The following is a 15,399-nucleotide window of genomic DNA, read 5'->3' on the forward strand; positions in this document are numbered from 1 at the left end:
AGCTTTTCTAATGTGTGAATTTCCATGAAGCGCTGGTTTGTCTTCATTAAAACTCAATTACTTTCTTAATTGTGGTGGAGGTCATAAAGTTTTTACAGACTCTGAAGTCTCAGATTAAATTGTGCACCATATCTAAAAGTGACTAATCGTTATGATTGACCTCCAGACGATCAAGTACCACATTCCCGCCTTTATCTTTCTCAAACTCACGTCGGTCGTTTTCATTCTGATCGTATTTAAACGAGACAAACAACATTTTTTGTTTTATATTCTGTCTTCCTGAGGTGGACTGCAACTCTGCAGGTCTCCAGTTCCCACGGAAACACAAGTTAACGAAAGATTTTATCATCATTTTAAATTCTGATCCCTAAAATTAAAACATAAGACTTTAACATGAATACATGTAGGGCTATCTATCTATCTATCTATCTATCTATCTATCTATCTATCTATCTATCTATCTAATGAAAAAAATAGTGTTTATTCTTTTTATTTTAAGAGGAAGCTCGGCTTTAATTTATTCCTTTAGGTCTGATAAAACCAGCCTGATTAAAATGATAGTTTGTATAAGAATTTAATTATGATTTAAAAATAATTTAAACTAATTTATGTTCCTGCAAGATAAGAAAACGAAGCACATTGATATGAGAAAAAGAACCTGACAGAAAAACATGAACTATTACATCTGAAGTGTATTTATTCATATAATAATAATAGTAATAGTAATAATAATAATAATAGTAATAATAATAATGCAGTGTAACCTTTATTCAGTCCAATTAATTTGAGACAGAGAATAATAAGTTATAAAAATATCTTTCCTCACCCCCCCTCTGAACTTTGACCCCGTCCAAAAAACACGACGGTGATGAATGAACTCAAAGACGTGAAATAAGACATTAAAAACATGATCTGATCACCGATCGATCAGTGTGTGATCAGTTCTTACTGTAAACAAAGATTAATCCTCATAAGCAGTTATAACAACCTATGCAGCATCCAGCTTGATAAAATCAGACACCCCCCCCCCAAAAAAAGAGACTTTTGATTGTTTCTCCATTGAATTTCACACAAATTTGACTAAAATAGAGTTTTTCTTTATGAGGATGGATGGATGGATGGATTGGATGGATGGATGGACGGATGGACGGATGAGCTTGTTTCTGCTGATGCATAGCTGGAAGAGTCGCCAATTCATTCGACTCAAATTCAATTGAATTAACTCCTGAATTTGATTTCAAATTCAATTTAAAATGATGTTTTCACAGATGTTGTAAACCTTAAATAGAAAATGCCAGTGGTGTGAATTAAATCCCATCTACTGAAGCCAAACTGGACAAAAACATTCATGAAACGTGAGGAATGACATAAAATCTACAGGATTTGGACCAATCAGGACGTCTGAGACAGGAAATGGAATCAGCCATGAGTCTTTGTGTGTTTACCTCATTACTTCATGTTAGCGTGTCTGAAACTATCAGCCTGGCAAATTAAAGAAACTAAAACATTGGCTCTGGGTTTTTTAACGAGTTTTTTCACAAACCCCCCCCCCCCCCCCCAAAAAAACAAATGAACACTTTATAAGCGGAACATCTTCTCTTTGACTTTGTGGTTTAATGTGGCGCCGAAGTCGTTGCGTTCTCCAACATTAAAACCGTTCTGTCGCTAACGACATGAAAATCATCCAACAGGAAGTCTTTTATTTTGAAATACCCACTGACAGATCCTCAGCTTATGATTGCATGTTGTTCTTTGAACTGTTGAATAAATAAAAGAACTTCCTGTCTGTGTTGAGTCTGTATCTGGTCCATCACTTCTTCTTCCTCCAGAATTTCGCTAAAAAAAGAAAAACGACAAATCTGTAAGAAACGGATTCTCTGCATAATCAAACCAGGACAGATTTATCCCCTTATTCTCTCCTCCATCCTTTGTCTTTCCGTGGTTCCCGTGACGACGAACTCTGGCTCGGCGACCCCCCCCCCCTCCTCTGTGGTTCTGAAGGCACTTGATGTCATGGCAGGGGGGTGAACCGCCCTCCTCAGCCGGACGGACGCCAAAATAAGAGCGTGTGTTTTTAAAAACTGTCAGTCCACCCGCTGGGAAAAAAAGTGACCTTCCCCCGCCGTTGGTCCGTCCCGCCGCCGTACAGTACTGTTGATCCGAAGGGGGGGTGGATGGGGTGGGGGGTGACATTCAAACTGTGGTTTTGTCTTTTTCCCGTTGAAAACAAAAAGATTTCTGTCGGAGGAAACCGACACGGCGAAAAATAAAAGAGTTCAATTTATTTTTGATGATGCGGTGAAAACGCGGAGCTGCGGCGACCTCTGGTGTCCATTTAAACCGCCATTGTTCAGTAGCCTGTGCTGGATTAGCATACCAGCTACGTAGTTTCATATTTGGGGGACGTGGTTGCTAAGTTAGCTGTGTTAGCTTAGCATAGAGAGTTGAAGCGAAGGAAAAAATTCCTTTTCTAAGCTAAAACTACAAAAATAAAAAAAAATAAAAATTGTTCTGGAGACAGAGAGAGAAAATCGTCATGACAACGTCGGACCGGTTCCTGCATGACGCCGCTTAGCGATTGGTCGTTTCCGGCGGCCATCTTGGCAGGAAGTTCTGACCGTGTCTTTCATCGTGGGAGGGGTGATGGGATTTGATGGCGAGGGGAAGGAGGGCGGAGGCGTTCTGTACAGAGGGGCGGGGTCACCTCTGCTGGCCAATCAGAGCCAGACTCAACGTGATGCAGAGCTGCCATATATGGGGTGAGGAGGGCGGGGCCAGCGACCTCAGGTCTGCGTGGAAAACAGAGAGAGAAAAGTTTGATAAACCAACAAGAAAAAAAAAGCTTTTGATTAAAATTTCTTTTGACAACTTGCTGGAAATTTGGATAAACTTGGAAAAGAAGAAATTAGATGATTATAAAATAGAGAATCAACAATTGAAGACTAAAATGCGACTTGAGAAATCTAGTTTTTAATATGTTTAATAGAGTTTTTCTTCAATTTTGACAGACTTTGCAAAGTAAACAACAAAAACTAAAAGTGAAACCTGATGATTAATGGATTTTTCAAACGTTTCTGATGACAAATAAATTGAGGGAAATTCTGGAAGCACAAAAATTATGAAATTAAAGATGTTTGAAGGATTAATTCAGATGATCGGCTCTCGCTGTAAAAAAAATTATGTTCATCTTTGGAATAAAAAAGTTTCTTCAAATTCTGTTCAATTTAATTAATTAGAGTTTTTCTGCACTCACTGTTGGGCGGAGGATTTTTACATTCGCCCTCCTCGATGGTGACATCATCGATGGCGATATCTCCCTCGATCCCGGGGCCTCGGACCCCCTCCATCACCATCTGCAAGGGGATCAGGGATCAATCAGCTGATGACGTGAACTAATTATCTATTGATCGCAGTGGAATGAAGTGGGTGTGTCTGGCAGTGAAGTGGGCGTGGCCTGCACCTGGAAGGGTGCAGTTGGGTGGATGTTGACTTTGGCTTGCAGCCAGTGGTCTCCTTGGTTACCGCTCAGACTCCAGACGTTGGTCTCCGTCGCCGTCGGACCTTTCTGACGCAGAAACACGTTGAGCGCTCCTGCGGGAGGAAACCCAGGGGGTCGATCATGTGATTCTGATGTCGCTCTTCTGCCCCGCCCTCCCCCCCTGGCGTGACCGGGCTGCAGCCTTACCGATGTGTTTGCCGTACATGTGGTAGTAGAACGCAAAGCAGTAGGTGGGGCTGTTGGCGGCAAAGGAGGAGGAAGAGGAGGAAGAGCTCCTGGAGTTCATGTTGAAGGTGGGCGACAGCATCCGAGCCTTATCCCCGTCCATCCGGGGTCGCGACGTCTCGATGTACATGTAGAAACCTGGGGTCAGAGGTCAAGTCAGGAGAAAAAAAACAAACGAATTGAGAAGCGTCAACCCGAGAGGAAATCTGTGGAGGAGATCCGGATTTATTAATAAAACATCTTCCTCGTTTAATTTGACTTCCTGAACCGTAGATAAACCCTCGGGGCAGAAACAGTTTTAAAAAAGCGCACAAATCCACCTGCAGCTCATCCTCCAGGAATGAAATGATAAAATAAAAAAAAAACAACAATCCTCCAAAATTAAATTGTTCAGGAGTGCAGGAAGTGCACGCGCACGCGTTTCCTGTTTGACACTGGATTTAAACCTTTCATCCCAAGGCTGTCTTTAATGGGATCCTAGCATGGAGGGAAACGAGCTGCGACAGGAAGAGGAGGAGGAGGAAGAGGAGGAGGAGGAAGAGGTTTCATGAAGAAGAGGAGAATGCCATTTTCAAGCCGTGTTCTTCCACTGGAAACACGCGTGTGCAGAGATCAGCCCGTCTCACATGGGTTATACTTAATTATTCACCACTACAGATGACTCCTGTTAAATATTTATTAGTATTTATAAACCCTTCACAGCTGCTTTAGCTCGTATATTTTAACATTTGAATTTTAAAGACGGTCATTTCTTCCAGATGGAGGGAGAAAAAAATTTGTGTCAACTTTATTTGTAGATTTAGTTCCTCATCAGGAATCACTGGGCTCTCTAAGTGTGTGTGTGTGTATGTGTGTGTGTGTGTACCCTGCTTGGAGCCGCGGTGGTCGGAGCTCGGTCCGGTGTTCGGTGTGTATTTGGTGTCACGTGACGCGGCGCTGTGACGCGTCCAGTCGAACTCGTCCGACTTGTCTTGAGAGAACAAACACATCGCCTCGTCCTCAAAGCCACATTGGAACTCCCCTGGACACACACACACACACACACACACACACACACACGCACAAACACACATTCATTACTCATGCATTACTCCAGAGATTTTTCATGATGTCTTTATGAACGCATTTATTTTGAAAGGTCACAGGACGAGAACACAGAAGACCATGCAGTCAAATAAATAAATACATAAATAAATAAATGTGTAGAGTAATGCATACACAGAAACATAAATAGATAAATATTTTAACAACTGGAGGAAACATTGGACGAAAAAGTCGATCTGATGAATGAAGACAGGAATAAACCAGCAAACACGTTTATTCTCATATATTCTCATCAATAAATATTACAGTTAACGAGACATAAAATAGTTTTTTAAATGTTATATTTATTTTTCTAACAGACCTTGAAAGGTTGAATCTGAGGAGTGAGTGCAGACGGGTACTTACTGAGATGAGGGTTAACGGGAGCTGAGGAGGGACAAAAAACAACAAGTCACAAGACTGTCTGATTTAAAAAGCTCAAATTAAACCTCCTGGTTTTTAAAGACTTTTTCAGGTGAGACTTAAATAAAACTCCTGAATGTACAGGACGACAGCTGCTGCGAGCGTCAGGTGCTGATCAATGACTCGATTAACTATTTAATCAATCTACATGGCTTACATTTCTAGAGGTTTACATTAAATTAAATCAAATTGTGTGAATAAAAGAATAAAATAAAACTCACAAAAAAATGAGGAAAAAAAAGCAGGAAGAAAATTTTTTCTGTTTCCTTAAAACAGGAAATGAAGACGAGCACCGAGTCAGCTGTTTGTAATCCGATTGTAACTTTGAGTAAAAGGTAATTAAACCACATCTCACACACACACACACACACACACACACACACACACACACACACACACACACACACACTGTCGGAAACTGACTGAATGAATGAACATCTGCCACAACATTTGGCTACAAGCTTGTGTTTCATCATCAACCAGTAATAACTAATTGAGCTGTGTGTGTGTGTGTGTGTGTGTGTGTGTGTGTGTGTGTGTGTGTGTGTTTGTGTGTGTGTGTGCGTGCGTGCGTGTGCGCGTGTGTGTGTGTGTGTGTGTTTCACTATCACTGTGGGGACCAATACTTGGATGTGTAGCTCGTGGTTAGCCTTTAAAGCTAAATGTAATCTACCAGTGAATATTGGTCATGTGACACGCGTGGGTTTGGACCGTCACGTCAGAACTTCGCTGTATTTTCTACCGGGAGCGAATGCCATCATCAGGAGGTGATGCGTTCACTGACAGTCTGCCAAAACTCCAGATCACAGAGGCGGTGCGTTCACGTTCTCTTGTGTCGCCGCTGTTTCGTGACGTTTCTTTGTAGCTGAGTTTTTTTTATTTTTCCACATTCCCATCAGGATTTGTGTGAAAACTTGGAGAACTGCTGAGTTTCATTGGCAGCAGATGAAAGCTGCACCCCCGTTGGTTGGGAGGTGGGGGGTGGGGTTAAGGGAGGCGGGGCTAACTCAGCAGGCGAAGCGAAGGTCAAACTGACCTTGAGTTGCTGCTTCTAGACCGGCTCAGATGAGGTTCTGCTGACGTCTGCAGGACTCAGGGAGGGAAGTTGTGAACGCCAACCCCCCACCCCCCCTCCACTGTTTCCGGGACGACGACTCTGATCACAGTTGTGTCGTCTGCCTTTGTTAAAACGTGCGACGACGTCTTTCTTGATCGTTGCATTTCAAAAAGGGAGAAGATCGTCGACCGGCGCGTCGGATGTTTGATGTAAACGTCGGTTGTCAAACGAGGGCAAAGAGAATCGCAAATCCGCTGGGATTAGCTCCAGCAACCCCCGTGACCCACGACAGGGAAGAAGCAGTTCGGAAAATGAATGAATGAAAGTCTTTCATCTGTTGCTACGACGACATCTGAGCTAAGAGGAATTACCAGCCAATCACGTCACTTCCTGTCTGACATCAAATCGATCTTCTAACCAACATGGCGTTTGGCGCGTACCGCTATAGGCGATGGTGCGTTCGGTGGCGTCTCCCTCTCCGTAGCGGGTGATGGGGGTGAGGCGGACCAGGTAGGACTCGGGTTTGACGAGTTCGGTCAGGTTGTAGGTCAGCAGCTCCCCCTTCTGGATGGTTTCCTCCATGGCGATCTCCTGCTCCCACCATCGAGACTGACCCATCTGAAACACAAGAGACGTTTCTGTTCACCCCGAACGTCGCTGCACCTCAAAACAAACCGTCCGTCTAAAAAACTCGCTGCAAGACGTGTCTCCACGGCGACAGACACCAGAACACTTCCTGGTACCAGAACAGAACATTTGCACAGCAGCCTCACCTGTGGGGATATTTTATGCATGAACTCCATTCTGTTATGTTACACTTCCTCCTCCTCCTCGTCCTCCCCCCGCTGTAAACTTCCTCCTGTCTCTCTAAATCACTGTCTTCCTCTTTTTCTTCCACCTCTACTCGTTCTCCCCCTCCTCCTCTTCCTCTTCCTCTCCACTTATCACTTTCTGTCACATCAGCACCCCCCTCCCCTTTTCGCTCGCTCGAGAACTGAACGCCGCCGCCTATGAATGGAGAGACAGGCGTGTTGCCATGGCGACAGGCCCCTCTCCTCCTCCTCCTCCTCCATCTCCAACGCCAGGCTTGATGCTGCAGGAGCCCCAGGTACAGACCGAGCTCCGTGTCTCCTGGAACTTCATATTTGTACCGTTTTAAGTGAGTTGAAGACTTTGAAAAGCTCGAACAGGTTCGGCAGGACCGGCTGTCACGTCCTCAGATAAAGCTAATCTCGTCAACAAGGAGATATCAGAGCATTTTCTCTTCATCCGTCTCCAAACAACCTCAGCCCGGCGCCTCTGGTGATCATGTTTAAACTTCCTCTCAGTGTGAGACGGACTAATTTATCCTGACACCAGAGAAGACGCCAACTCCGTTCTCCTGGATATCTACTTACCCTACAGGTTTTCCTCTCTTCAGACACGTCCTTTACAAATCGACATAAAGCGCCATGAAATCCGGCACGCTCTGTTTATGTGGAACAAACTGAGAGCGCTTTAAAAGATTCATGGAGGAACACAAAATGTGGATTATGTGAGTCCTCTGCAGAATAAACAGCATTGCGAGTCAGAGGAGATTCTAAGAAGACTCTGAGAAGAGTCAGGGAAGACTGTAGGGAAGACTCGAAGAAGACTCCAAGAAGACTCTAAGAAGAATTTGAGAAGAGTAGGAGAAGACTCTAAGAAGACTCTGAGAAAAGTCGGAGGAGACTGCAGGGAAGACTCCAAAAAGACTCTAAGAAGACTCTAAGAAGATTCTTAGAAGAGTCGGAGAAGACTGTAGGGAAGACTCAAAGAAGACTCGAAGAATACTCTAAGTAGACTCTAAGAAGACTGTGAGAAGACTCAGAGAAGAGTTGCCCAACGGCGTAATCAACTTGACTCTGCAGATGCATTTTAATCACTTCAAATAGTCCAACCTTGTAGTTCACAACCTCTGAAGATGTTCTTCCTTCGTGACGTGAACTAAACACGGGTCAGAACAAATCCCTGGATCCTTGCCGACGACCTCAACCCAACCGGGTCGAGTCTTCTCATCCTTGACCTCTACGTTTGGAACTCTTTGGACCAAAAGGAACCCTGTTGAACTGAATGACGAGCAGTCAGGAGTAATTTATGACCTCACAACCTCTTTTTAACTCATTGGCTGCCAGCGCTTCGTAGCGACAGATCTCGTGAGGTGGACTTTCTCCGACACTTCGGACTTTTATCCGTGTCTTCTTTCTGTTTTTGACCGATCAAAAGATGCTTCGCTCAGAGCAACACTGTGTTCGTCTTCGCTTTGGCAGCTGGGAAAACCCAGACGGCTGCTGTGGTGACAGCGTCCTCATTGGGGGGTCGGCGTACTGACCTGTCGGATGCCCAGTCTGTAGGCCAGGATCCGGTCCACGGCGTTGGGCTCCATCTGCGTCCACTGCAGCTTGAAGCCGTAGACCCGGGGCTTGTTCTGCCACAGGGCACCGTAGGTGTCGTAGTAGAACTCTGGAGCGTAGGCCTTTCCTGAGGACACACAGGGGTCAGTCCACAATGTGAGGCAATTCAGGCAGGGCTTGAACCACGTGTTACCACCATCTATCAGGTTGGGTCCGATCATATGCCACCGTCGCCACACTTGTTTGTTAGTCCGGTGAAAGAGGAAAAAGACAGAAAGTGTGTTAATCTGACGAGCAGCAGGATTATATATGTGTGTGTGTGTGTGTGTGTGTGTGTTTGAGTTTGTGGGATGGATAGATAGACTTAAATTCTAATTAAAAAAACTTTATTAGTCCCAGAGGTGCAATGACAATTGACTGCCTTCAAAGCTGATGCTACGCTAATGCTCATTAAGAACACTGACACTGTAAACCGACGGAGGACCAGAATGGGGACTCTCCTACAATCTGAAGCTGGACTGACGGAAACGCGATTTGAAGGCGGAGCCAGATGAAATGAATTTTGACATTTTAATGCTTTAGATGTCTTGTTGGAGTCTGGTGAAGGGTGGCTGATGAACGTCGAGGGGCCCTTTGGGTCGTCGTGTTCTGTCCTTCAGGTTTATTCTGAGGGTCTGCTCAAGTCACACCACCGTCATCGGGATGAGCGAGGTTTTAAACGGCGCTGGCGTGTTCGCACCTGATTAACAACGCAAACGTCACCTCAGCAACGACAAGCCCCGCGTAATTACAGTTATTTCCCATCAGCGCTCCAGCCTAAGCTCAACCTCCCTTTTTTAACTGCTTTCTGCTGCCGCCTGCAGAACGTGTGCTGCTCGGCGGCCGGCCGTGATAAGAGGCTTAACGCCACCGCCGCCGCCGGGTTGACAGGAGAGTCCTGTGGTGCTGACAGGACGTCTCTACAGGGGGGCTTTCATCAGGAGGAGATGGGGACGAGTCCCGTGTGATGTGTTGTGTTCACGGAGCGGCGGGCTCAAGGACGCCACATTCCCGTTCCGGCAAAAAGACAAGGCAGACAGACCGCCGGCGGCGTGTCATGTGATTAAAGAGGAACAGGAAACGCATTAGTCTGTTCATTTTAGCCAAACGTTAAAGTCGGCAGATATTTTTGGAAGTCACGGGACGTTCATGGTCAATGGTAATTTGTCATTTCCATTAAACACATAACATGAGTACAGGTTTACCTCGGCTTATGCTGCTAACGCAACGTAATTCAGAAATAACTCGTCTCCAAACTTAATAATGTTTTGTACTGAACTTTATTAATGAATGTATTTTAATGATATTTAGTTTATACATCTATTTTACATCTCTAATGATGATTGCAGATACGAATAATTCAGCTTACAAACAATCTCACGGAAAACAATTATGTTTGTATGTTGAGGACTACATTACCCGAATTCACGCATGTGGTACACTAGCGAGCAGAGGTGCTACATTAGCTATAGTTCATATACCTTAGCAGTGCATATTTGCTAGCGTGCTGTTTTGCTTCCTGTCACTCCAGCAGGTTACACTGCCACCTACTGGCCTGGCATGAACATGACAACAATCATGAACAGCTTTTTGGATTTATGTGCGTCTAGCGATTTGATAAAAGGGTTTCGTCTGTAAAAATAGTCAACAGCTAAAAACTAGATAGATGTGATGATTAATAAAGAAGCAATCTGGAATCAGACAGAAGGTTTGAGGGAAAGTTACCTTTAGAAAATACCAAAAGTATAAACTTCAAAGATGCTTCCTTTTGGTCACACGGTCATGAAACGTTCCACAGATGTCTGTCATCAGTTAGACTTAAAGACGCGCGCTGCTAATTGTACAACAGTCAGGTCTTAAAGACAGGAAGTGCTGTTATCTTCCAGCAGAGACTAAAGCTGGGATGCGTGAGTGGATGTGAACATTTCCTGCAGCGCTGCTCATTATCTATGACGTTTTAAAGTCCCTGGTGGAAGCGCTCTGCTTGTGCCTGCCAGAACACAGGATTTAAAGATGAGATAAACTTTAATTAATCATCATGTTCTCGCGCTGGAGATGTAAACATTTAGAGATTGAGAACAGTTACAATTTCCCATCAGACATTGGGACTGTTAACAAAGCCCCAGCGACAGGGGACGGACCACTTTCCACAGGAAACGGCCGACTTTATGCTAAGAAAACAGGAAAGGGGAAGAAACGTGTGTGGATGAGGAAGATGGTTGCCCATGACAACCAAACGCAAACTCTGAGCCACACCCACCTGTGACCATGAAGGTGCAGCGCCCCGCCCCGGCCTCGTTGGTGATGTCACAGGTGTACTCGCCGTAGCCTTCCCTGTTCAGAGCTCGAACCAGGTAGCTGGTGTCGTCGCGCTCTTCGCTGAACTCCCCCACGGTGAGGAGGCGGGACCCCAGCTTCCACTCGTACCGCAGGAGGCGGGCCGGATGGGCTCGCAGCAGGTGACAGGTGAGGGTGAACGCCCGGCCCAGAGCCTGGCGGATCTCCGTGTACGCCGGCTCCACGGTCGGAGGGACTGTCGGGAAGAAGGACGGGAAGTGTGACGCAATGCGGCAAAGAGAGACATCAAGAGGAAATGTTCAAGTCTCCGATCAGGTACGGGTTCACATTGGCGATACTGATCAGATTAAGATACTGATCAGGTTTGATTAATTAGGCAATAAGCTGTGAGAGCTCAGAGAGGCGATCAGAGAGATGTTGGTGTGTTACTGGCGTCGGCTTTTTAAATTACTTTCACAGTAGGAAGCATTTAAGGACAGATTTGATTTCTAATTTGAGCTAATCTTAAAATCGGAGTTAAAGATTTGCACCCATTGGGAAATGATCTCAAGGATAAAACGCACACATCTTTTATGAGTCAGTGCATTAAAACGATAACCTTAATCCATCCAGACTGAAAGAGACGCAGTTTAACCGAAGTCACGGCCGCTGCATTTCATTTCCCGCTTCCGTCTTCACTCTTTAATGAAGCCAAGTGCCTTTAAAATAACTTTAAAGCTCTTAAGAATCTGTAATATTTAAAGTCAGATTGGCGCCGGCCTCGGATCCACGGTGAGCTGCTAAAGGGCACAAAGGCACTGATCTCTGGTTTTAAATCCCTCCAGCAGAACTTCATCAGAGGATTTCAGGCATAATACAGGTGTCACTTGGAAGATTAACGTCCTGCTGTCGAATGAGGACTGTGACAACCGTCCTCTGACCCCCGGATGTTGTCACGGATGGGGAGAGTGTGAACGCCGCTCGGCCCGAGGGAGGGACGAGGCGGCGACGGCTGCACATGATTAATTCAGGCTGAAAGAGAGAGAAATCAGAGCCGAGTGGAAGTGATGAGTTTAAAACTCAAAGGAGGACTGGGTTTATTAGAATGTATTTGTAGTTTACATGCTGTAAACGCATCACTTTAAGGCCTTCTTTAAACTATAAAAAGTATATTGTCTATTTTTTAAGGCATGTCCTGCTCCCTCTTGCTTAAATGGCACGTAATCTGGTGGTATATTAGATTTAGCCCCATCCCATCGGTGTGTTCAGGGCATGATATGAATTAAACCAGTCAGACTGAATGCACCCATAGTCTTTCCAGTCCTTCCAGTCATGGTTTGCAGAGATCAGGTCATAAAGATCATCATAAGAGCAGCAGGAACAAGAAGTGTGTCTCTACTGTCTGTGCCATTTACGCACAAGGTCATGTGCTGCAGGGCACTCTACTGAACAAAATACAACTAGTGGATGTGACAGGAAGTGCCCCCGCCCACCAATACCCCCCCCAAACAGAAACAGAAATAAAGAAATAAAGGTCTCTGGGTCAACTTGAACCCTCCAGAAATGTTTCCGGGACCTTCTTCCTGTCATGTCCAGTCCAAGAACATCTAAAGGTCAGCTGGACGCCACTGCTCAGCAATGACCTTCAGCCAAGCACCCTGATTGGACGAAGCAGACTTCTGACCCTGCTGCTTGATTCGCTGCTCATTGGTGGTAAAACGGTTGTTTTAGGTGTTCGTATTCAGCTAACTGACGCCGCTAACAGCAGCTACATACGATGCTAACATCAGTGAGGCAAGTGGGTAAAGTCACCAGCTTCTCTTTATACTCCTCTGAATGCTCATTGTTCCACGGGAACCTTTTCAGCCGCTGCTAAATCGCTCTTTTGCGATAGTGCTGCCGTCACAGACGTCCTTGTATTTAATTAAATCATTAATTAAGACAACAACCTTGAGCAGCGGTGCTATTATTCTCCTGTTATTATGCCGGTTCTCTGCAGACAGGTTTTCAGCAAGTCGACAGTCCTCTGACGTCTGAAGAAATGTTTGCCAACCTGACACGGAATTATTCCTGGATATTAAAGACTGGAACTTGGAACGCATCCTTGAAAAGCAGTCGAGAATGTTTGTTGGTGTCAGATTCGGTTTCATCACCACCTCTGATGGGAGACTCGCCCATCTAATAGATTTAATTTATCTGTGTTGTTGCTGATGTTCTTGTGATTTATTGTAATCCAGATGGGATTCACATCATCCCATCTCTGGAGTCTTTCGTAAACTTTAAAACCAACCTGTTTTCACACGTTTTAGTTTGTGTTCTTACATCGCAGCTGTGAAGCATGCTTGGGTATCTTAAAAGGTGCTACACATATTCAAGATATTATTATTATTATTATCATAAAAAACTGGCCTCGAGGGGATTTTATTCAGCAGTTGCATCATCGGAGTCCTTTTCTTTCTCCTGCCGCTTCATTGGTTTAAAGAAAAGTGGGAACAATGGTTCTATCCATGATAACGTCAAACCATTGTCGTAAGCGGGGACCTTCACAACCTCAACGCATCACTGATGTCCCCGTAATCCGTGTTTTTAAAAAAAAAAAAACACGAGAAGATTTTATACAAAAGCCAAATTGTTCACTTCTTCCACAAAAGCGTTTCCAGGCGCTGTCTGGCGACATCTTGTATAAACCCCCCCCCAGTGGGGGATATGTGTCAGGGAGGATTGTGGGGACATCACGTCTGCACATCACTGTCATCCATGTAATCCAGTATGAAAAAAAACCCATAATCTGAGGGATTATTGTCAAAGCAAAACCCTTAAAAAAAAAGCCACTAACAGCTCATTGGAAACGCTGCTCAGGAGCTACATGTGGACTTGATTAGTGTATTTACAAAAAGTCGTAAAAACGGAGCAGAATCCAATTAAAGGTTGGTGAGATTAGTCAAGTTTGGTGGTTTACAGAGAGTCTAATTCGTGTGCCGCACCAGGGAATTAACAGTTAAAGCACCGAGCGATGGGAAACATCTCCGCTGGGACTTCTTCTTTCACGTTTGCAGAAAAAACTGGGAGTGGAATCATCAGTCGGACGCGGCGGTGGAAGATCTTCCAAGAGATCGTCTCATCCAATATTCTCTTCATCCTTCTCTCCCTCCGCCTCAAAATAAATTTACTTTGCCATGCACTCACAAGTTTCTTCAAATGTTGAGAAACATACTGTCAAAGGCTCGTCTAATGCGTCTCCTGTGACTCGGTACTGCTGAATGCACAGACGACGCGGCGGCGTCATCAGGAGGGCTCTAGTCGGGGAACATCTCCGACCGACCACAGACAGACCTCCTCACTAGCATTTGTGCTTCTGCATGTGTCGTGTTTTCGTCCTGATGCTTGGACTCGTTTCCCTCAGGGGTGAATAAATTGTCCGTCCAGCCACAGAAGCGAGGCACGCGACTTCACCACGCTTAAGTTCCTCATGAAGACGTAAAGGTCAGGCAGAACTGCGCCGCATCGCGCCATGTGTTCACTGTCACCTCTTCTTCTAGGGACGGTCTCAAAGTTGGTCTCAAATCTAAGAAATCCGAACTCTCAAATCTCCGGTGTTACATCACAACTTCAACAGAACCGGTTCCTACAGCCTTGCGTGACGAACTATTTCTCTCACGGTTCAGGTGTTCAGGTGCGTTAGAACTTTCTCTTTCCTCACTTAGTCCTCAAACTGCCCGACGGAACATCTCTTGAGTTTCTGCCCCGATTCTCCGGCGAGTCGGAGCGAGTCGAGCTGCGGAGGAGATTCGCTCTGACAGCCTTTTAGTGCAGCAGGAAGCCGGGAGCGGTGTGTGTGCGCGCGGCTTCCTGTCACATCCTCTGATGGTGTTTTTGTGCGATGTGCCACCCTGCAGGTCGGCCGGAGCGTGACTGGGAGGATGCGGATTGGATTCCCGTTCGCGGACAGACTGCGAGTGTCTGCGGCCGGCGTGCCCTTGGGCAGGGGATTGGAACTCTCTACCTGCTGAAGTTTGTTTTCATCGAACCCATCTGCCGGCGTCCGCCGTGATGGATGTGATGTGGTTTGATTGGATGATGTGACATTTCCTCCGCGGGGGTTGAGACGCTGACGTCAGAGTGCATTGTGGGTACTTTAGAGGCTAAAGCAGGAAAAGTTGTTTGCATCTGCAGCAGATGTTTCGTTCAGCGTCGGAGGATACGACATCATCAGAAAGAACCACAATTGTTGCTTTGTAGAGGTAGTCCTCAACATACAAACACAACTGATTTCTAGAGGTTGTTTGTAAGTTGAATTGTTTGTAATTTATTAAATTCCAATCTCTAATCTCCATATGGGGTCATTTAAATGTCATTACTACTCTAAATATTATAATTCTACTCTCTCAAACTGACTAGAAACAATTACAGGACTTTAGAGACGA

General features: G+C 45.2%; 1 protein-coding gene across 1 annotated transcript in view; it reads right to left on the reverse strand.

The window, feature by feature from the left end:
* Positions 1-701: 701 nt before the first annotated feature.
* The window catches only part of mdga2a (MAM domain containing glycosylphosphatidylinositol anchor 2a), a 33,872-nt gene continuing 19,174 nt past the window's right edge, over positions 702-15,399 (reverse strand). Inside the window, exons 9-17 of the mRNA XM_068338502.1 lie at positions 10,959-11,231; positions 8,638-8,786; positions 6,728-6,905; positions 5,174-5,194; positions 4,590-4,745; positions 3,686-3,862; positions 3,461-3,591; positions 3,254-3,353; positions 702-2,789 (exon numbers count right to left, since the gene is read on the reverse strand). Coding sequence (XP_068194603.1) covers positions 2,701-2,789; positions 3,254-3,353; positions 3,461-3,591; positions 3,686-3,862; positions 4,590-4,745; positions 5,174-5,194; positions 6,728-6,905; positions 8,638-8,786; positions 10,959-11,231 — 1,274 coding nt within the window. The 3' untranslated portion in view covers positions 702-2,700. The remainder of the gene's footprint in view (positions 2,790-3,253; positions 3,354-3,460; positions 3,592-3,685; positions 3,863-4,589; positions 4,746-5,173; positions 5,195-6,727; positions 6,906-8,637; positions 8,787-10,958; positions 11,232-15,399) is intronic.

The sequence above is a fragment of the Antennarius striatus genome, chromosome 17 (genome assembly GCF_040054535.1).
Source record: "Antennarius striatus isolate MH-2024 chromosome 17, ASM4005453v1, whole genome shotgun sequence".
Taxonomy (NCBI): Eukaryota; Metazoa; Chordata; class Actinopteri; order Lophiiformes; family Antennariidae; genus Antennarius; species Antennarius striatus.